This window comes from Colias eurytheme, chromosome 20 (genome assembly GCF_061535395.1).
Source record: "Colias eurytheme isolate Ceu_HAF_F1 chromosome 20, ilColEury1 Martin Lab GWU primary, whole genome shotgun sequence".
NCBI classification, from domain to species: Eukaryota; Metazoa; Arthropoda; class Insecta; order Lepidoptera; family Pieridae; genus Colias; species Colias eurytheme.
In genome coordinates, this window is record NC_142999.1 from 4444517 (window position 1) to 4468338 (window position 23822).

At 33.2% G+C, this 23822-nt stretch overlaps 1 protein-coding gene across 1 annotated transcript in view; it reads left to right on the plus strand.

The window, feature by feature from the left end:
- Sema5c (Semaphorin 5c) overlaps positions 1-10232 on the plus strand; it is a 55644-nt gene extending 45412 nt beyond the window's left edge. The window contains exons 13-20 of the mRNA XM_090113783.1: positions 609-848; positions 1175-1251; positions 1805-2021; positions 2417-2575; positions 2954-3100; positions 6131-6250; positions 6858-7000; positions 7296-10232. Of these exons, the coding sequence (XP_089969909.1) occupies positions 609-848; positions 1175-1251; positions 1805-2021; positions 2417-2575; positions 2954-3100; positions 6131-6250; positions 6858-7000; positions 7296-7532 (1340 nt within the window). The 3' untranslated portion in view covers positions 7533-10232. The remainder of the gene's footprint in view (positions 1-608; positions 849-1174; positions 1252-1804; positions 2022-2416; positions 2576-2953; positions 3101-6130; positions 6251-6857; positions 7001-7295) is intronic.
- The last annotated feature ends 13590 nt before the right edge of the window (positions 10233-23822 follow it).

Consider the following 23822-nt stretch of genomic DNA (forward strand, 5'->3'; position numbering starts at 1 on the left):
GATTTTGGTAACATTTCTTGAGAGCAAAACCATTGTTGCGTAAAACAAGATACAGTACAAAGTTTTTCAAATAGCCATACTTTATCTTATATATAAAAATGAATCGCAAAATGTGTTGGTAAGCGCATAACTCGAGAACGGCTGAACCGATTTCGATCATTCTTTTTTTATTATATTCCTTGAAGTACGAGGATGGTTTTTATGTAGAGAAAACGTAAATATTATGTACCACGGGCGAAGCCGGGGCGGACCGCTAGTACAATATACATTTTTTGTCATTTGTTATTCATTATTTCATAAGGTGTGCAGTGCGTTTCACCCGCGGGCTAAATTTCTATCGCTTATTTGTTATTCTGATGTATATTACTGTAAAGTTTCATACAAATGTGTCCAGCAGTAATTTTCGTGAAAGAGTAACAAATATCCATACATTATTAGAAATTTTCGCGTTTAGAAAATAAAGAATTGTTATCCTACTAATATTATATTAGTGGGATAACAATTCTTTATTTTCTTTAATTGTCGCTTTGAATTCCAGAGCTTTATTAACTGTGCTAGTGTTTTGTAAAAATGTCACGTCTAACATAAACAACGTTTATTCAAACCAGACCCAGCACTGGCGCCAGTAGACGGCAGCTGGTCGCCCTGGGGCGCGTGGTCCCCTTGCACTGGCTCTGGGTGTGGAGCTGGTGCGGGAACGAGAGAACGGCGCAGAGTTTGTGCCAGTCCACCCCCTTCACACGGGGGTGCGGACTGTGAGGGCGCGAGATATGAGAGGCAGGCTTGCGATCTGCGACCCTGTGAAGTGCGTAAGGCTACTGCGTGGACCCCCTGGGTGCAGATGTTAGGTAAGTGTAGCAAATACTTTTGTGGCGAGTTTGTGCAAGTCCACCCTCTTTACATGGGGGAGCAGATTGTGAAGGCACGAGAAATGAGAGATAGGCTTGTGATCTGCGACCCTGTGAAGTGCGTAAGGCTACTGCGTGGACCCCCTGGGTGCAGATGTTAGGTAAGTGTAGGGTAGTTTTATTTTTTAATAGATTTCTTTTGTACAAAAAAAATTGTAAATGGAAGCATAAAATAATTATCCTGACTAGCAAATCTTCTATTAAAATATGACAAAAAAGTATCAAATATGTTTGTAAAAGTAATAAAATGCTTTGTTTATGCACAGGTAATGCAACAGATGGCAGTTACACAGAAAAGCGATTCAAGTTCCTATGTAAAGCGCCCACACCGGAACAAATAAAGGTAATTTTACAATAATTCATTTTTTTATTCTATATTCAAAAATGTTAGCGAATGTTAACTTTAGCGCTCCATAAATTCACACCCTATCAAAAAAAATTATTTATTTATTTATTATTATTATTCGCACTCGCCGTGTGACGGTGTGACGTCATTTTATGTCATTCGCTCTGCTAGTTTAGTTTAGAGATAATAAATACTTAAAAAATGTCCAATCCAAATGCTTATGTGCTAGAAATGATATTTTATTATCTAATAATATCATTTCTGGCACAATACATTGAAGCTAGTAAAACACCTTTATTTTTAAACCTTTATTGAAGTGAAACTTCTTTATCGGGGTTGGAAAAAAAATTAGTGTAACATTTTTCCGTTACGCGCCATCTTGTTTTTATCCCTACCACGCGTGATTGACGTATTTCTGAAAAGTTGCTTAAAGAAAATATTTTTTTTTTAAATAAGGACATAAAGAAGTTTCACTTCTTACGTGTGTACACTAGTACACGCACACATTTTTTTTATAAAGCAGTGCTATCATAACAAAATCTTCTTCCAGCTATCTCTAGCCCGCGAAGAAGAACGCTATTGCACCCCCCAAGGCACTTGCAGCAGTACCCCCCCACAGGAAGGGGGTTGGGAGCCGTGGGGTCCGTGGGGGGCGTGTTCAGCCCCCTGTGGGGGTGGACAGCAACCCCGTGCTCGCAGGTGTCGACGACCCCCTTGTGAAGGACCAGCGGATATGATGAGGGCTTGTAACACGCATGCGTGTAATGGTTAGTGAGCGTCATATTCGAACAGAGAACTATAAACAAACTCACAAATCGCTTAATAAAAAGTCGTTAAAAATGACCGTTGTACAAAATATTTATTCAAATTAATAGTTAATACCTTATTACGTAGCAGTAACGTTCAAAGTCTATTGTATTGCCTGATAGGAAACTCTGCCTAACACACGCAAAGGCAGAGTTTTGTTTTAGACAATTTTTCAGCGTGATTGTGAGTCTAGTTCTTTTTTTATTGTTTTACGTCAATGTTTAACGTGCACTATTCTCTTAATAGAATCAGAAATAAAAATGCTACGTTACGTAAATTAATTTAAAACTATCATAAAGAAAATAGTTTTCTATTTGCATCGTAACAAATATTTAATAATATTTAATTCCTGCAGGCGAATGGTCATGCTGGAGCGACTGGAGTGAATGTAGCGGCAATTGCGACATTGGTTCGACCGGACATCGAACCCGCACCAGAATGTGTTTATCACCTGAAGGTTGCGCGGACGCAGGCGCGGCGCTTGAGAGAAGGATCTGTGTTAATACTTGTGCAGGTTTGTAAATCTATCCTTCTTAATATGAGCAGTACAAGAGTACATAGTAGTGTTTTGTTTATGATCATGTTCATGTTCGTGTTCATGTTCATGTTCATGTTCATGTTCATGTTCACGTTCATGTTTACGATTATGTTCACGTTCAAGTTCATGATCAAGCTCATGTTGATGTTTATGTTAATTTTGAACACTTATATTATCTTCACTTGTATGCCATAACTGGCTTTCGAGCCGATTTTGACGCACAATCGAACAGATTTAATTCAAACTTCGTACACTTATTTATCCAGGATCGGTGGTCAACACAATACTTTTATGACTTTAACTTGTATGTTTTTTAGTTTTTTTTTTCAATATAATATAATTATGAATCAACAGATTCAGAATCAGGTTGGGGTCCATGGGGTCCATGGGGCGAGTGTGAAGCGGGGGAGAGAGTGAGACGAAGGAGCTGTGAGAGCGGTGCGTGTGTGGGCGCGCAGTTACAGGTGGCGAGGTGCGACAAGGACAACGATATGGATAACGGTGAGTGCGAGTGAGAGGGAGCATAAATAGCTAGATTCACCATCGCTTAGTAAAAGGTCGACATTCAGGCGGTGATGTGCGATAATGACAATGATTTGGATAACGATGAGTGTGAGTGAGAGGGTAGATGCATTCACAATCGTGTGTTAAAAATTCGTCGAAAATACTATTTTTTAAATTTGACCACCATATTTTGGCAAAGAATTAGACTCATAATTACTATTGAAAGTTTGTCTAAAATGAGTATTTGATAAAACAATCGTTCAAATTAATAGCTTATTTCGTTGTAATAATGTTCAAAGTCTATTGTGCATATTGTTGTTCATGAAAAAACATTTATTTATTTATTTATTTATTTAAGTAATACCACATCATACATTATAATATTAAGTTTTATAAAAATACATATTGAACATATCATCTATAATATATGACAATAACGGTTTACATAAATTCAGCTATGACAAAACTTTTACACTAACATACTCTAAAACATGGTTTAAAAAAAAAGTCACATGAAACATGATGCGTTGTTTTAAAATATTGAAGCAGATTAAAAATAACAGTAAGATAAAAAAAAAAAAGATAAAATAGGATACTATTTCTTAATACTGTGGGTACGTAAATAATTGAAAACAATTCTTTTAAATTGGGATAGCTGGCTACCGAATACATCAAGACCCGTGACGGTACTGTTAAGTTTGTTGTATAACTTAAGAATTCGAATGAGAGGAGCCTGTGCACCCAAATTAGTTTTGACAAGAGGAATATGGAAGATTCTGTTTATTCGTGTCCTTGGAAATGAATGAGGTACTTGAATACGAATAAGTTTCAAAATATCTTTGCATTGAATATGTCCATTTAATAGCTTATGCAGGAACAAGACATCAGTAAAACATCTTCGATTATGCAAAGATATCATGTTGAATTTGTTAAGACGCTGTTCGTATGGCTGTCTATGAGAGAAACCACTGCTTATAAACGCTAGGTGCCTTGTAAAGGTTCTTTGAATACTCTCAATGCGTTGTGAGTGAACTGTATAAAATGGATTCCATATAAGGCTACCATATTCGAGATGACTGCGCACTAAGGCGTTATACAAAATTGTTTTAGTTTTTACACCAAAGCAACCCGTGTTTCGCTTGAGAAATCCTAACATCTGGGCAGCTTTAGTGACTGATTTGTTTATTTGAGAAATAAATGTTATGTTTTTATCGATGGTCAAACCGAGATCGCGAATTTCGCTAACTTCTTTTAAAGGTGCGCCGTCAAGCTCGTACATGGCAGCAAGTGGTTTTTTCTTCCTGGTATACCTTATATGAAAACACTTAGATGCATTGAGAGTCATACCATTTACAAGACACCACTCTTTAATTTTATTGAGGTCGTTTTGAACAAGAATGGTGTCAGAAGGTGAGTTTACAGTTTTGTAGATTTTTAAATCGTCAGCGAACATGGACACATTACAGTATTTTATATGGTTATTTATATCGTTCACGAATATGAGAAAAAGCAGGGGTCCTAGGTGAGAGCCCTGAGGGACACCGGTTTGCGCAACGTATGATGCAGAGGAAGAGTTACCGACAGCTACCGACTGTGGCCGATTGTGAAGATACGATTCTAGCCATTTCAGTAAGGGTTCTCCAATCCCGTAATTCACGAGTTTCTGAAGAAGTAGAGTGTGATTGACTTTATCAAAGGCGTTGCTAAAGTCGGTATATATTGCATCGACCTCACGTCCCTGGTCCAATTCCAGACAAATCTCAGTTACAAAAGGAATTAAATTAGTTTGAGTTGAGTGACCCCTCCGGAAGCCATGTTGACTATCTGAAATAAAATTGTCAATATTTTTGGAGATCATGGGATATATAACGGATTCGAAGAGCTTTGAAAAACAAGATAGGATACATATCGGGCGGTAGTTCTTTACATCCATGATATCCCCTTTTTTATAAACGGGTATTACACGAGACTTTTTCCATTCTTCGGGGAAAACTCCATCTTTGAGCGATTTATTAAAGATAATAGTTAGAGGTAATGTTATTCCAGATCTACATCGCTTTATGAAAAGTGGAGGAATGGAGTCAGGCCCAGCTCCCTTATTTATGTCCAGCTTCTGTATTTTTTTCGATATATCAAGCTCAGATAATTTTATAGATGTCACAAATTGATCACTACCCTCTTGAAGCGATATTTTATTCATATCAAGGGATTGTTGGCATGAGTAAATAGAAGAGAAATGTCTAGAGAATAGATTAGCGATTTCAGGTTCAGAATTCACCACGTAGTCATCCAATTTCATACAAGAAGGAAGCTGCGAATGGCCACCTCTTTTGTGTTTGATAAAACTCCAAAAACGTTTAGGGTTTTCATTAATATTTGATTCAATGTTCTTTTTGTAATTAGTATAACAATCATCGTACTGTTTATGACATCGCTTCCTAATAAGTTTGTACTCTATCTCATCACGTGGATTTCTATATATACGATATCGTCTGTGAATCTTATCCTTTTCGCGAAGTGATTTTATGAGAATTGAACTAAACCATATCGGGTATTTGGATTTAGTGTAGGACGTTTTAGGTACAAATCTGCTTATTATAATGTTCAGGATATCATAAAACTCAGATACCATACTATTAACGTTTTCAAAGACACAAAGCTTTTGGGCCCAATCTATACTCCGAAGCTCTTTCAATATGGCAGTGTAGTCGGCTTTGTAAAAATTCAATTTGGGGGCACCTCTCGTTCGTAAAAAGGACAAATTAGGAAACTGAATATTTAATAATAAACTAGGAACATTGCAGAACATTGCAGTTTTTGAGCGGGATTGTGGGTCAAGTTCTTTATTCAACGTCAATTGTATGCTTAATCATGCGTCTGCTATATTATTTTTTTTTCTTTTCTTTTTCTTTTCATAAGAGGAACTTTTGGTTCTATGATAACGTTTAGAAATAGAAAGAAAAACAACACTGTTATTAAACTAAGATGTATTTAATCATAAATCTAATAAAGTTTATTCTCAATCAGAACTATACGCGATGCCGGCATACAGTCAAGGTGTAGAAATGGCGTCTTTCGTTACACTCCGCAATGATTCCCTCAGTGTTGGCGGGATTATTGGCTGCGTGGTTGCTGCTTTTGTTATGGGTAAATAAGATATTTAATTAAAATAATTTTATCTTTTAAATATTGTAGACTAGTTAAACGCCCGCGGCTTCGCCCGCTTTGTCTAAAACCTAATAAATTATATACTAAAACCTTCCTCTTGAATCACACTATCTATTAAAAAAAACCGCATCAAAATTCGTTGCGTAGTTTTAAACATTTAAGCATACAAAGAGACATAGGGACATAGGGACAGAGAAAGCGACTTTGTTTTATACTATGTAGTGATAAGTCATAATTGTTAGTTTTTCCTATTGTTTAAAATATAGACGACAGATTGAACTAAACGTAAAGTTACCGTATTATGTAACTAAATGCAATTTGAAGAAAAAGTAAATCTTATTATTGTATTACCTAATGTCTGTGCATTTGTGCGCTTGTTTGTATATACTCTTTGTAATATAAGCCTTATTTTTGATTCTAAACCCGAGTGGATTCGCTGTGAATTTCTAGTATTCATTATTTTGCTTCCATAATTCAGTTCAACTATTAGTAGTAATTTATCTAGGTGTTTATTTATAATTATATAGCCAGAACCTATTTTAGAGTTTCTAGTTTCTACTGACATTCATTACTATGTTAAATACAGGTTGCCTAGTCTGTCTAGCAGTAGTGATATTCTGTCATCGCCGAGGATCCCTCCCGTGGAGGAAACAACCACGAGTGCCTTCTAGCCCGCATTATATAACGGCCAAACAGAATAGCTACGTCACTGTGCCTTTGAAGGAAGTTGTAAGTATAAATTGTAGTTATTAAAATTATTCTAAATAATAATAAAGAATCAATTTGCCCCGTTTTTGCTAGGAAAAACGGAATTTATGAGGTTGTCACATATCTATACTAATACGTATTGCATACTGAGAAATATCCAATATTTTAGTAATCTCAATTCAACAAAAAAAAAATCATGAAAATCTGTTCGTTTTTGAGTAATAAAAGACAGCAGAATAGTTGAATAAGTGAATAAATAATGTGTCTCTTCTTACACATTTCTGCAAATATTTTAAACAATAAATTTTCCTTTTAGCCTCGCAAAGCAAAACGGCAGCCATCATTCTCAGGCATAGGCGGAACCAGCGGTATACTTCTATCGAAAAGCAATAATATTTCCAACGCTAATAACCATAATACAGCGATAACTACCCCCAAATTGTACCCAAAAGCGATCGCAAATGAATATGATTCTATGGGCACGATACGACGACATTCCAACCAACCGAATAATAAAAATAATTTGGATGTGGAAGAAGACAAATTTTATTGAACGGGGAAATTTTGTATTTGATACACATTTGTATTGGTCACCTTTGTGTTGGTCATCTTTATACCTGATACATTATATTGGCCACCTTTGTATTGGATACATTTGTATGGGTCATCTTTGTATTGGATATATTTTTATTGGCCATATTTGTATTTGTAACATATGTAACAGACACCTTTATAGGTGAAACGTGTTGACTGGTTGAGAGCTTGTTCTACCCACATATAATGATTTGACAATTTTGTATTTGACACCTATTTTTGTAGGAATTGATTTTTTTTGTATTATAAAATGTGAGCTATGAATGTAGTGTCATATATTATTATCAATGAATGTATATTGTAAAATGACATATTTGTACATATCAAATAATATTATTCAGTCTATTATTGTAGACCGAGTTTCCTTATTACGTTTAAAACTTATTTTAATAATTGCGAACGTACTTAAAGTTATTAAGTTTAACCTAAGTAATTACTTACGCTTTGACGTCTATTGGCAGCTGAACACTATAAGATCTAATTTAAGTTATTTAGGTCAAATGGCAGTGCCATGGGACTTATATAAAATGCCTATGTTTTTCTTTTCATAGTATAATATTTTCGGTTTTGATCTCAGAGAGATTTATCGTATTAAATTTCTAAATAAAATTCTACTACTTTTTTGAATTTTGTTTTTCTGTTATCTATCAATCAATACATTTGAATTTCTGATATTAATAATGTAGTGTTTCAAAAGTTATCTAATTTACTTTGGCGGAATTTCTGAGTTGTCATTTCTACATGTAAATTAGGCAAACATATTAATATTTGATCTTTATAACTAAGTTTATAGACATATCATTTAAAATATTCATATGTTTTTCTTTGTATAAACAGTAGCAAAATATTTTTATAGTAGAAAATGAATTGACAATTCGTATTTTCAACTAATTTCCGATTTATATATTTAACTTTCAATTATGCCTTCAAAATATCTGTTATTATTTTTATTGCATTTTTTTTTCCGAATTGTATTTTTTATAATAGTTTTTTTTAATATTTTCTGTAGTAATATTTAGTAGCCCAGTGCCATGGTGTAAATGTATAGAATATTAAGTTTAAAGTATAGATAAATATAACAAAGCCGATTGTGCCATGTATGTTATTATTAATTATTGTCCATTATTTATAAGTGCCTTCATGTATAATATTTTTCCAATTAAATGTATAGAATTTTAAATTTAAATATCAATTTGTAATATAAATAATTATATGAATGTATTACGATTAAGAATGATGTGAATGATTTATAGAAATTTTTTTTTTATAACAATGAAATAAATAATTGCACGCTTTAAACGCTGCCTTATCTACAATTAAGGTCTTTCACACACGCTCATATGTATCATAATATACACAGTTTGATACAAGACAATTTTTCAAAAATATTTTTCAATGTGTGTAGTAAGGTTAGAGCAAATAAAAAACGAACGGAACTACTGTTTTATACTAAAAAGGTGATAAATAAAAACAGGTTTCTTTAAAACGACATAGGCATTATTGAATGAGATAGGTCTCACCAAGAAGCTTATATCTAATACACTGGAGATTTCAGTATGAACATTAACTTGTAACAAGAAAATATGGCCTTGAATGACGCCTGTATGATTTTTATCCCTTTCACACCCACTTGCCAAGTTAGGTGTGAAAGGGATAAAAGCTTCTTCCTTATAAGCTTCTTGGGTAAAATGTTTTATTATAAATAGACATATATTATGGTCTTACCACAAAACAATTTAAACACAGTCTAACTTTAAACCAGGGATCTGTCACTTTAATAGTTGTCTATGTGATACGACAAAACCAGTTTAAAGAGAACCTGCGCTTATAGTTAAACCCTGTCTAAAGTTTTTTGTGCTAAGACAGATTATATTTTCTCGTTATGGAAGAGTCTCTTATAAAAAAACTGTGTGTGGAAAGACATTATGTAACTTGTATACACTGCACTAGTAGTACAAAAAACCGGTGCCTTAGCCATTCGTATACGTATCTGTAAAAAACATATTCCTTATATTTTATAATTTAGATAAACAATTTTATATTTTTATATGAATTGTTGAGCTTTCAACGTTATGGTGGCTCATGTTGAGTCGAATGTTATATTTTAGATTATTTTATATTTTTAATAGTAAAATATTTGAATGCTTGTTATAAATTGTATAGCCTTGAGTTATGTGCGGATTGAAATGAGCTATGAGCTATATATTATTGGTTATTTACCAGATAAATTATGTACGTGTTGCGTCATATAAAAGTACAATTTGGTAGAATTATAAAAATATGAAATACAATTTCTTGAGATTTTTACAGGCTTGATACAGGCTTTATTTTAGAAGATATATACTAAAAAAAATTCTATTTTAATTTTGTTATTGTACTTATAAAATAGCCTGTACAATTACAAATATTCGATAGTATAATAATTTTATTAAAAAACAATTGGTACTTTTATATGACGTCACAATGTATCATGTATTATGTAAGAGGCTTCTCACGGAACTCACCGATTTAACGTTTTATTATTAAGAGATTAAAATTGTGATTTGTTAAGATATTTTGTAAGAGAAATTGATCAATTGCATAAGTTCTGAAAGTGTCGGTTGAGCTGTACATTGTTATTACGCTAACTACTTAAAAGTAAATAAAGACTGTCGTATTATGAATTTGTTTTATTTTATATCTATATTTTTATAACGATGAAGACTCCCTAAATTATTGTTCTAATAGGGAATCTTAAGCCAAAATCCAACACGCTGGTCACATACAAAATATGAATATTTGAGTTTTAGCGATTGGAAATATTTCAACAACAGGTCCAAGGACTTCAAATCTGTATCCTTGACAAAAGGTATCTTCTCCCAAGGTATAGAATTGGTTTTGTATTAGATATAATACATCAAGTTCTGTGGATAAGTCATAAGGCGTGAATACGTATCATACCGACACGAGAGTTATTTTATAATAATAATTATATGTTCATTTTTAGTCTCAACCGGGGATCGAAACCAGGACCCTACAGTTCAGTCTCTCATTAACTTAACAATATGTACTTTACTTACTTAATATCCTAAGGCCCCTAGGTGGGGCAAAGGGCTTCGACATTACATCGCCATGTGTCCTGATTTTTGGCAGCATGTTTTATTTCGCTCCAGCATTTTTCTAACAATATGTAGCTATAATTTTATTAATTCATACACACAATTTAGCTTCATGTGAAAATTTAACAATCGGTATTTCATACAAAACATTTTCAGTAATTTGTGTGAAAGCCAGTTTATCAGATCGAATGCGAAATTAACTGACACTATACTAATGAAAATTGCATGCATTACATCATAAATTATTTCTGAATAATTTCGGACGCATTTTCTGATTACGTTTAAATTTACTACAATAAAACTTAAATTTAACTACATATTACAAATTCACTAAAATAAAATAATAGGTATTATTATGCCTACTTGAAGGGCTTCATTAGAAAACTGCAACTAAGGTAATAAAATAATATTACCTACCTCCCTATGTAAAATATTTGTTTCATCTCGAGTAAAGTTGGAGCTTATACACAAGAGAATGATTATCTACACTATTTATTGAAGTCCAATCAAAAACCTATTCAGAATTTAATTAATAAATTAATTATCTAAAATGAAATCGCGTCTGTCCAAATAATCATTGTCGATAATAGTATAATATAATACCATAATACTTCGAAATTCAATTACGCATTAATTTAGCTAAATATTGGTGAACCACGCCAAAACAATTATTATCATTCTAAACACCTCTCTGTAAACAAACAGATCGATATCGTATACTTAACCAGCTTTGACAAGTTATAAATATTCAGACTTGTCTTGTTTTAGATGACTACTATATACAGGGTGTAATCGTTAAGTGTGCACAGGCGATTATTCCGTAACTATTGTAGATATCAAAAAACTTTAAACTGATATCGAAAGCCCTTAGCCTAATGAGTAAAATTACAATAATAACTTTTTAAAAATAAAACGGGAAATATCCAAAAATTTTACATCAAACACTCCCATACATTTAGTATGAGATATGACTATCTCAAACATGTACCTAATATGAAAAATGTTGGTTCTTTTTTTGGTTTTGTGCTTAAATTACTTCACAAATTTTAATGAAAATTCATTTAGAAACTGTAAATAGTGCTCGATGGTTTTCCAAAACGAGGACGTCACTTCGAACATAATATTTTGCTTTGAACACAAAATGTATGGGAAATTAAATGTATGTTTAATGTAACTTTTTTGGATTTTTCCTGCTTTATTTAAAAAAAGTTATTATTGTCATTTACTCATTAGGTATACCTAGTACTTTAAATATCAGTTTAAAGTTTTTTGATATCTGTAATAGTTACGGAATAATCGCCTGTGCACACTTAACGATTACACCCTGTATACGAATCGATAGGTTATGCTATCAGTTTAGTGAAGTGAAAACAACAAATAGAACTAAGTAATACTAATACAAAAATAAGCGTAGGTATCTAATGATGTTTCCTATCATGCCAGATTCCATGTCCGCTTTACTGAACAGTTTTCTTTGCGATTTTTTGGAAATAGAACCTACTGTGACAGTTTCTTCCCATATCTCAGTAGTAAGTAAACAAAAACCCAGTACCTACTCGGTACTCGATAGACAAGATAATAACTACAGAGATTGATTAGGCTTTTAATCTTTAGATAGCATTTTTACGTTAATAATACTTAGGACTTAAAACCAAAAATCGTAACCCGATTTTAAATTATAATCATAACAATAAAATTATAGAAATTTAATGTACATAAACACTGTAATTTTGAATTTTGATATAAGTAGGTAATATTGTTATTAACTACCAAGTAGACCGTACTACCATCCGCTGCGCTTACTCATTTACGAAGTCAAACTTTAATTAAGTTCTTAAACTATTTCAGCGTCTATTGAGTTACAGGAAAATAAGAAAATAGCTACTTAAACAAAATGATCAAGTGACGCGAACTCGATACGATATTTCTATAAATAAACATAATCAATAGATAATTATATAGACCTACGCAGTATTTTTTTTAATATAATAAAAAGCACGCGAAGTCCACTAAAATAATATACCCACTGTAATAGAGTGCCATGTTCATGGTAAGTAGGTACTTATAATGCTTGTGATCCACGTTTAAAATAGGTACCTACTTCAATACAATGTTGCTACTGTGTTGCATCAAATAGCGGTTTTATGGATACTTGCATTTTATCGGTTTCAAAATTATCTATTAATCGTTGGATTGAAGTCTTTATTGAGTACAATGTACAAATCTCAAAACTTTACCTACACGTGTATAACGTATCTAGTGGTTAAAAGTATGAAAAATACCATTGTAGTTGAAAATGAAAAAGAAATTACGAACACAAGAAACATCGTCATAATTGGCTTAAACATTCACTCAGTATCAAAGCTTCAAAGGGACTGGAAAACCTTATATGCTAGGTACCTATGCGGTATACGTAGTTTAAAGTGAAGTGAACGAATTGTTTCATCTTTTGCTCGAAATTTAATTTCAAAATTTCGTTTTATGATTTTTATTCCTAAGTCTTCCTTTAGCCGGTTAGGAATTCGACTTTTTCGATCTGTTTGATAGGTACCTACTTATTTTTTCGCTATTGATTTTTACTCAGAGAAACATGGATACTTAGCCTAAGTATTAATCCCACCAAAAACATAAATGTAAAAATTGGAGCCGAGTTCAATCGTTGACTTAATTTGCCAAAAAAAGAAATGAGATCTAAATGTGTGCCAAGTTCTGTAGACAGTCCAGAAATTTATTTACAAAGATGTATTAAGTTCTTAGGTGAACTGAAAACTCAATTGTTCTATTTTCCCTTAGAGAACAACGTTTATTCTAAAATATATTTTTTTTTAATTTAAATTATACATATAATTATTTTCACAAAGCAAACATCTAGAGGCTAGTTTTTAGAACCTCACAAAATATAAACAGTATGTAAAACTAGCCTCATCAAATTATGGGGTTCAATAGGTCATTAGTTGTTTGCTTTGTGAAAATAATTATATAATTTAATGGCTCATCCGAAATTTTATCCAAAATTTCCCGCAGTTAGAATTCAGTCCTGTGTTCTGTGAAGATATGAAATTATATTAGCTGTTTCATTTAGTCAAAGCGAAATGCCACAAAGGACGACAAAGCCCCCGGGCTGTTTACGTGTAGTCCCCAAAGAAACATTTCATCAACTCTTTTTTGGCTAATCTTTGTTTAATGATATAAGAAATGTTGCCAAATTAAACGGACATTTTGTTTGAAGAAAATGTTGTTAGACTTCGTATTGTAATGTTCTTTGAGTCTTTATTTATTTATGGTTGGTGACCGCGTACTTCATGTTTATTGTGGTTAAAATGTAACCATTTTGTTACAAAAAGCTGTTATCGTACTTATTTGGTCTATAGACAAATTTTTTGTTTAGAACCCTACTGTCTTATCACACATATGCATTTATCTATCTCTTTATCCAATTTCAACTATAGAGCCTATCATGTTGATGTAAAAATAAATGATATAAGTCGAATGAGATGAAAGATAAGTAAATAACTTCTAATAAGCTTCTAATGTTCACGACTCGTTCACGAATTGTAAAGCTTATGTTGTAAGGTAGAGATAGTATTACATATAATATATAATACCAAGATTTCGTCATCGGGTTGTTTAAATTCCCTGTTAAAGGCGCGAACATGGATTAAGGAAATAGGTTCGTTTTGTATCCTAATTCTATTTAAATTCTCTATAGAAATGCGTAAGTATCCAAATTATTTTGCACCTTTGCGATTATGATTTCGGATATATTAAATTTACAATACATGATTCTCTTTAGTGCAATAGTTTGGGCGGGACACTTCAGTGCTCAAAAGTTGTATCCACGACAAGAGACAAGGTTTTTGTTTAGAAGACAAACACATTAGATGGCATGGGACTTATTTTTTATTCTTCTTCCTATGTATAATGTAGATAAGCATTAAAGTTTGTAAGGTTCTATGGATAGACTCTTTCACAGAAAACAGCGTTTCGTGTAGGACTGAAATTAACTATACTAACCTACTTTTAAAGCCGTGAGATAAAGGCGCATGCATCGGCTACAATAATAAAAATATTCATTAAATGGTTTACAACTTATAGCACCTATAAAGTCAAACGCTTATTCTGTCTAGACGATACGTGCCTCAGATCGTGAGACGAAACCGATCGCTTTTCTAAAGTGTTTAAGTGACAATAGTGATACAATCTACACCATCTATTTTAATATTACGATGGTTTACGATTCTTTAAATAGAATAGGGGTTGCATTTTTAGAATATCGTTGAAGAAGTTGATAAAAAATGATATTGAGTTTCATAAATATCTCTGCTTGTTGAATGCTTGATTTGTTTGTTTGTTTGGTATCAGAACATATTTTTATTTGGTGGTGCCAAAGGAACAGTTAAAATTAAATACACAATGAAACTTTACACATATATTTTAATTTATTATAAAACTAAATTCATTCTTAAACTTTAACAATGAGGTATTCGCAACATAAGTTTCTTTGAATTTCATAAGTTTCCTCAGTTCCTTGAAGTCTATGTCTCAAATCCAATATCACTAACAAGGATGTCAATTTCCATACAAAGTACGAATTCCACTAGATTTCACATGTGAAGCTCCGTAATTGCCCCAGTTACTCCTAAATCAGTCCCCTGCTATTTCAGCCTGGGAAAAGGTAACTCGATTTTACGATTTAAATTGCAAACGCTGTTTACAAGAGTTGAAGAAGATTTTTTAATTCACTAGAGCGTGTAATTTGATTTATTTGCTTTTAATTTTTGGCAGCTGACTCGAAGGACCAACTTATCTGAAGGTTTCGTAATTGGATAACTTATAAAACAGTATTATCTAATGAATTAGTAGAAAAAATATAATGATATTACATACTGGAACATCTGGCGTATTGGATACGTTTTTTGAGATACTTATTGATTGTTAGTATATTTCTTTTCCCTTAAGAACATGGCAACGCAGCGTCTTTCCAAACTATACAAGGCCAGTACGCAACGGTGTGAAACTAATCACGTATAGTTTAGAAATAACTTTTTTACAAAGTTCTTCCAATCTATACAACAGCAGTACGCAAATACTCGCGTATACTTTGTAGTGAAGTAAGTAAGAATAGCGCTCCAAAATATACAGCGTCAGTACGCATGCGGACTAATCGTGTATGTTTCGGAGTAAGCGCGGCGTCTTTCCATTGCTCGCGTTTATATTATTGTATTGCTGTTTTGAAATCTATTATTAAAATGCATGTGTATTGTGTATAATATAATGTTGCGTACTGATCGTATATTTTTTGTTTCGAGGATGCTTGTGTCTTCGTTCCCGACTTACTGCACGACTTACAATTGACTAATAAGTCCAGAAGAAGACGGTTGCGAGGCGACGGAGACCTGCTTCGCGGGGCTCCTATTTTTGTGTAGTTAAAAAAAAACACGAACCTAACCTAACCCAAAGGTAACCCTTATATCTGTTACCTATTTAGGTATTAGCAAAATAAATATTTTGCTAAGCTTACCTAATAATATTTTTATTCCATATTTTACTGAATCAATCAAGAAGAATAAAAGTAGATAGATATAGCTGTACAAGTCTTTGATTGCCTATATATTTATTATTTCGCTCAAGTGTAAGTGGTGTAGTAGCTATATTTAGTTACACATATTTTGCGTACTGATCGTGTATAGTTTGGAACGAAGAAGCAAGCATCCGCGTTACAAAGTATACACGATCAGTACGCAAAATTCGTGTATATATTGTAATAACAAACTTAAAAACAGCATTACAAAGTATACACGAGCAGTTTCCTATGGTTGCGTTCTGGCTATGTATAGTTTGGAAATACGCGGCAACGCAACTTCGCAAATTAAAGTATCTCTGTATTCAGATGAAGTGGTATCGATATAAATATGTAACGTTTGTAGCTTTTCCATTTCCTCGTATTTTAGCTAATTGCCAATCCAAATTCACATCAGGCATTTCACATGTGTAATTGCATTGGGCGTAGTTTATTGCTCGATGCTTATTTGGAACATTTTATGTAACTTGACTGGCCTATGCACAATGCACATGTAGATAAACACAAGTAGCTTTGTAGTACATATTAAATAATTATAGACAATTATTGAATTAAATTGTACATATTGTATAATAAATAAATTTATACGTTTATACCACAGTATTACAATAGGAAATATGGTAATACTGTGTTTATACGTTGTAACTATGTATATGTTGATAAAATTATAATTAATATCATACACAAAGTGAACATTGGAATGGCTTTATAAAACCAATGAATGGCTGAATGTACGTACGTAGTTTTGTCAAAGGATAGCTTTTGACCTTTCCATTTAATTAAAAGTTACAAAACTATCGGTTTTCGTCGCAATAGTTTTCGGATCATCGTTCACGATAGTTTGGGATTGAATTATTTGCGGTTCTGTTATATTCATAACTTTTTGTTCGAGAGATTTATTATTGAGGTCTTATTGCTATTGTTATTTGATTTCGGGATCTTTAAGCATTTCTTGTTACATTAACTAAAGTTATTTATATACTTATGCTTTATTTTCAGAATAATTAGGCAACAATTTTTATTTATTTAATTGAATTCGTTAATAATAAAATTAAAGAGTAGCATTACACTTAGGTATATCGAGTGAGTCTAATATGTTAATTAATATATTTACAATTTACATATCTAATTTTTCGCCTTTAATTAGCTTCACTATGAGAATTAATATAATTTAATCATCTCTATATTCCTTAATTATCTGAACCAAATTTCAATGAAGATGGTTGGAGTTCGATTGGATGAAAATGAATACGTATTAAAAACGTAACGAACAGATGGAGCAACATATAATTCTAGTTAACCAATTACTTACACATTATTGATTATACTTACACTTGCCGAAAAATAAAACGACAGCCTTGAAGAAAACAACTATATCTAAATATTGTGTTTGATTCTAGTTTATATTAAATTATACGCCATGTAAACTTCCAAAAAATAACACAACATTGGACCTTCAAGGTAAAATATGTACCAAGGCTAACGCGGATTTAACGTTATCCTTTTTTTTTTTTTATAGTGGAGAATGCATTTAGGCATACCCAGGGCACTCGGGGGAAGAGCCCTGGGTTATGTCGGACTCACCCTGCTGAGTGCAGGGTCCTACCGACTAAACTCCACTCTGTTCCGCCGTGCCGCTTTATTGACGGGGCCGCGGGTATTCGGTAGAACCGCATACGCAGACCCGTCAGCGGCAGCCTATCTCCAGGCCCAACGCGAATGTGGCGGGAGGCCGCCAGGTCTACCTTCCTGGGGGGGCGGCGTGAGTGGAACACTTCTCACGCCGCCTCTCCGCACCGGATGATGGATTATATCCCCGTTCCATCATCCGGTGCCCATCATCAGGGAGGCAGGTCGCGACCGTGTAAAGCGGCCGCGACACGGCGACGACGCAAAATAGGACGACGACGCCGAATCGGATCCGCGGAAGGGTTTCTCTCGCGGACCTGTTCTGCCTCCTCCTTCTGCGACATCACATACTCGCAGAATGTGATAGCCGCGGACCACGATCTGTCGCCGCCAACCATTTCGCGAACTATGGAAGGCAGGGAGAGATCAGGGCCGACGACTGCGACCAGGCGAGCACGGGGCTCTGACCACGCGGGGCACACGGCGAGAGTATGGTCTGCCGTGTCCTCCGGACAGTCGCACCAATGACAAGCCATTTGCGGCTCCCGTCTGGCGACTTTGCACAGGTACCGCCCAAAACATCCGTGTCCGGACAGTACCTGTGTCAGGCGGAAGGTGATGGCCCCATGCCGCCTGTCATTTAACGTTATCCTATTCGAAATACGTGTAATATAAAGAAAATAAATTGTTTCCTCAGTAATATTTTATTGTCTTTGAACAAAAAAATAACGAAATGTGAATATGTATATACATGCTAGATAGAAGTTAATCTAAAATGACTATATTATGTATAACTACGGTATACATATTATATAATTAATATGGTATGAAGATGCATTTGGGAATTACATAGATACATTAATATTATTTTAAACAATGTAACTACAATTTGATTTACATAATATTTGCTAAGAGCTTGTACGACATTCATTTTACGTGCTGAGTGAATTAAAATTCCTCTCGCGTGAAAAAGTCTGAAGAAAACGCTCCATCATTGCTGTGCTGTCGCATTACATATTATGCTGGGAGAGCAGTCTGCTTCATTATATTTGCATCTTGTATGCTGACGTAGACGTGATTACGAAAATCTTGAAAAGCTTGGATGGGATATTTCATAATATTTAAAATGTGAAAAGAATTTTTTTTTAAATAGATGCAAGAGATAGATCGGAAAGTAATGAGATTCTTTAATATATGTGAATAATATATTGAAAAGATGAAATTTGTGGTTTTTTATTAAACAGTGTTTTATTTTCGTTTGTGTAACAACAATAAAATAATTACATGGACTTGGATTAATTGGCCTTTCTTTTATGTGATGGTCCCGTCCAATCGAATTTTCATTCCTTCCTCATCTTGTTTAATCAGCATCCTCAACGACTCTTTCTGGCTTAGAAATTGCTTATAAACGGTTGGTGATTAAGATAAAAGTGTTACATTAGATTTTACACTCGTTCTAATAGGCTAATAGGTAGGGATGTAACGATACCGATACCGATACCGATATATCGGCCGATATAATCGGCAAGCCGATATATCGGTATCGCCGATAATAAAACAACCGATACCGATATCAAACAATTCAAAAAACCGCGCCCAATGAACGATGCGGGAGGCCGCCCGCGCGTGCGCACTTTGTTTTCTGAAAAAACTCTACCAATAGTAAACTTTTATTAGGTACTGATTGTATCTGTATTACTTAAAGTTTAACTGACTTTGTAAAATAATAATACTAAAATAAATGGTTTTGTTGTTTTTTGATTTGGCATTTTTATTTAAAAGAATACGATTAACAGTTGAGTCTCTGTTAAATGTTGGTAACTTTTTATGCATAATTCACTATTTATTTTTCTACCAAGCCAAGATATCGGTATCGGTATCGGTATCGCCGATACATTACTACAAATATCGGTATCGGTATCGTATCGGCAAAATCATGTATCGTTACATCCCTACTAATAGGCTTTGTATTTAGAAAGTTTAGGTTTAGCCAATGGCCGAAAGATGTTTTTTATAATTATATATTTTTAGAAATTTTCGGTTAGGATTGTATCGCAACTCACGACGACGCAAGCGGAAAAGCTTCTTTAGACCTTTTTAAAAATTATAAACGTAAGCGTAAATTATAACAAATTTAAATTTCTTATATAATATTATTCAAGTAGGACTTTTCCTATAAAGCATATTATAAATATTGATGACAAAAACATGGGTATTTATAATTCATTTTTCTTTTCAAGGAGCCTGTGGCTGATTACAATATATAAATAATCAGCTTTGGGCATATTTTCTTCTACGACACGGTCTTATAAACATTATTAATTATCTAGTAATAGATAACTATCTATTATTTTGTACGTTTATTATATAAGCATTTTTCCGCAAACAATAGGCATGACGAAAGATTTTGAAATCCTCTTCCATAATGTGTGTATACGTTTACTATACAAGAAAAACCCTATATTTCGGTAATATACATAAATTTAACGAAGATAAAAGCCATTTTCCAAAAAATATTTATTAACTGTGCCAAAATAGCTCGCAGGTGTCATGGCGTAGGCGTGACGTCACACTTTGGTAAATACGTAATTATTTGTACGCATTGCGAAGAAAATTAAAAAAATATTAATTTAATATGTGTTATAGAAACGAATTTCAAAGTTTATAAGTGGTGTGCCGTATTGCAGTGTGAATCCACATAAAAATAATGCTCAAAAATGTGTTAGTAATTATTTTAAGCGAGAAAATAATAAGAAATGATTGTATAAAGTTGGCACGGAGAACCCCGAACCATGTATTCGTGAATTCGCAATTATATTTCTGTTCTGAGTCGATAAAGCATACGTGAAATAATAGAAAATAAATAAAAATGCGTATTCTCAACATATTCATAACAACAAAAAACATCTGACGTGAGTTGTTTACTTAAGCGTGACGTCACGCGTGTTTTAGTCAAAATGGCCAACTGCAGTATTTCAATGTTTTATTTTATTGATAATCTCATTAATCTTAATGTTTTTAAGATTTCTAAGTCACTATATGTAATTTATCTATTATACATTTTCCCTTAAAAACACTAATACGATCATTTATGGATACTGTCGTCATGCCTATTCTTTATAATTTTATAACAAGCTAGACGTGCCGCGCGGTTCACCCGTGGAAGAAACCGCCGACAAAAGCAAGTGTTTCTATAGGTTATTCTGCTAAATTAGCAACATCACTACCAAGTATGATCAAAATCCGTTCAGCAGTTTACGTGTGAAAGAGGAGCAAACACAAAAAACAAAAACATACATTTACAGATTGTCAGGAGAAAAACAATGATTGAAAATGTCTAAATGGTTGAATTGATTTTCATTTGTGAAATAATTGAATTGGGTTATATGAAAAGCGGAGACGGTGAGATAATTGTTTCCATTAGGATACGAAGATACGGGTGTTGTTAATCATTCAATGATCACAAATATAGGTACCTATATAGATTTAATTAATATTTGGTTGATATAACAAGCTGGCAAAGAGTATAAAAATATGTAAGAAATATCTACGAAACGAACGCAAATGCGATGCAAATGCGATGTAAATTCCATGAAATTGCCATGCAATTGTAATGAAAATGCAATGCAAATGCCATGCAAATTCCATGCAATTGCCATGAAAATGCAATGCAAGTGCTATGCAAGTGCGATGCAAGTACGATGCAAGTGTCATGCAAGTGCCATGCAAGTGCCATGCAAATGCGAATGCATGTTGAATTAATTAATCAGGATCAATCTGAATTAAAACAGAGTTCACTCGATTGATTAAAATATCTTTCTTAACCCTTAGCAGGTATCGTGGGTCAAATTTGACCCAGAAGCGAACATTTTCGGTTATAATTCTTTTAATATTTATGCAACGACTGTGCGCCTCTACGTATTCTCAGTGTTTCGCTAGCTGCGGCGGGGGGTGGAAGTGCAGCGCTGGGACTATCTTAGGAGCGGAGGTAAGTAGCTGTCTGGGTCACGTTTGACCCACGACACCAAATAAGTAACTTTTTTCACTGGGTGTAATTACGTACTTTTTTTGTTTTAGTGTTTATTTGTACTACAATTGAGGCTTTTTGAATGAAAGACAAATCGAGGAGTTGATATAGACGACTTAAGTGATGATTTGGAATCGGAAAATGAAAGGACACCAAATATAACCCAACTTTGTGACGACGAAATCATCGACGACGATCGAGACAGTCCCTAATCTATTAGTTGCTCAGAAGACAGTATTTTGGAGTAAGTTCTGACGACAGTGAAAAATAAAGAGGAGAATACGAGAATAAGAGAAAATACGAGAGATGAGAGCGAAGAAGATGAGGATGATGGTTGATGGTAGAAGTCATTTTGGTTTTGGTTGTCATTTTTTTTATTTTATGCTGATCTCAGAAGTAATATATTTTTTTGTTATCATAAAGATATGAGAAGTGCCATAAATATCTTTTAGTTAAATTTTTTCTTACATTTCTATTTTTTTTTAAGTTTTAAGTTCACACTAACCAAAAAGTGCCAAAAAATAAGGTTAGTTACAAATGCGTGTAAAACATGATATTTTTTTATATATTCTAAAATTAAACAAAGTTAATTTTGTAAAAAAATATTTGTTTATTTCATAACTAACCATATTTTATACAAATTATAAAAAAATCAACGTTCTACAACAGATTGTTTGGTATGGGTAAAATTTGACCCACGATACCGGTAGTGTTGCCAAAAAAGGCGATACCAGCTAAGGGTTAATTAATGTCTCTCATAATATAACTTTGTTCCTGTGTATAAGATGGATGCAATGTTATATGGTTCTAATCAAGTCTATATTTAACATTGTGTTTAGAGAAGAAGTCGTCGACCTTTTTTGTATATCTTATTTCATCCCTAATCAGGCACTATTTTCCACTTGACAAGAAATCGAAAGAGATATTGCCCTGGGACAAATTGCGTGCCATTAGAAACGATTTCTAGCGTAAAATAAAGATCGTATCTGAGACATTAACGTAACTTATTACCTTTCACAATCTTTGTCCAGCTTTGAGGTTGTTGAACTTACCGTCTTTTGATTTTCACGACTAATAAATCAACACTAATATCATTGTTTGTAATAGATGAACTCAGGAACTACTTAAACTAATTTGATACTTCTTTTAGCAACAGAAAACTGCACAACTTCTGAATTCTCGTTTGTATTTCTTTTTTATAGTTTGAAAGTGAAAACTATAAGTTAATATTGCGTAAAAATATACTAGTAAAAGCATAATATAAAAAAAAACACGTCGTGAACACGTTCAGCCTGAATTTACTTTATCCAAGAAATATGAAATTAGATTGTAACTCACGTTCACAAAACATAGTCCAATAAAAAGAGTTTCTATTGAACTGACGTGAAGTTCCTTTGAAGAAAAGGCATAGGTTAAGTGTTACAAATGGAAAAAAGGTCTTAAAGTTTGTTTCAAAGCAAGTGGGACTATTGTAGTGAGATTTAAATTTTGCTTTATAATTCAGTTCTTACAAATCTATTATTTAAGCGAAACTAAAACTACTAGGGACTAGAACAGCATTTGACAAAGATTTGTTAATATTCTTGTCTTGTGTATTTTTAATATTATGTGTTTAAATATAATTTGACAGAAAAGCCTTCGGCCTAAGGTATGCAATTTATGTAGGAATATTTCTTTTCAATTAACAACTATAAGAATTATGTTTAAATATATTAGGGCTATAAATAATAAAAAAAGTATTGATAAGGAATAAATCTATTTATTGCCTCTCTAAGAGAATAAACATACAATTTATATATTATTCAACGTTTAAACACTGCAACGGGATATTCAGATAAGACAGACGAGATATGAAGCAGAATATTGTGAAGATTTATAAAATGTTAAATCTTTTTAATACTTTTCAATAAACTC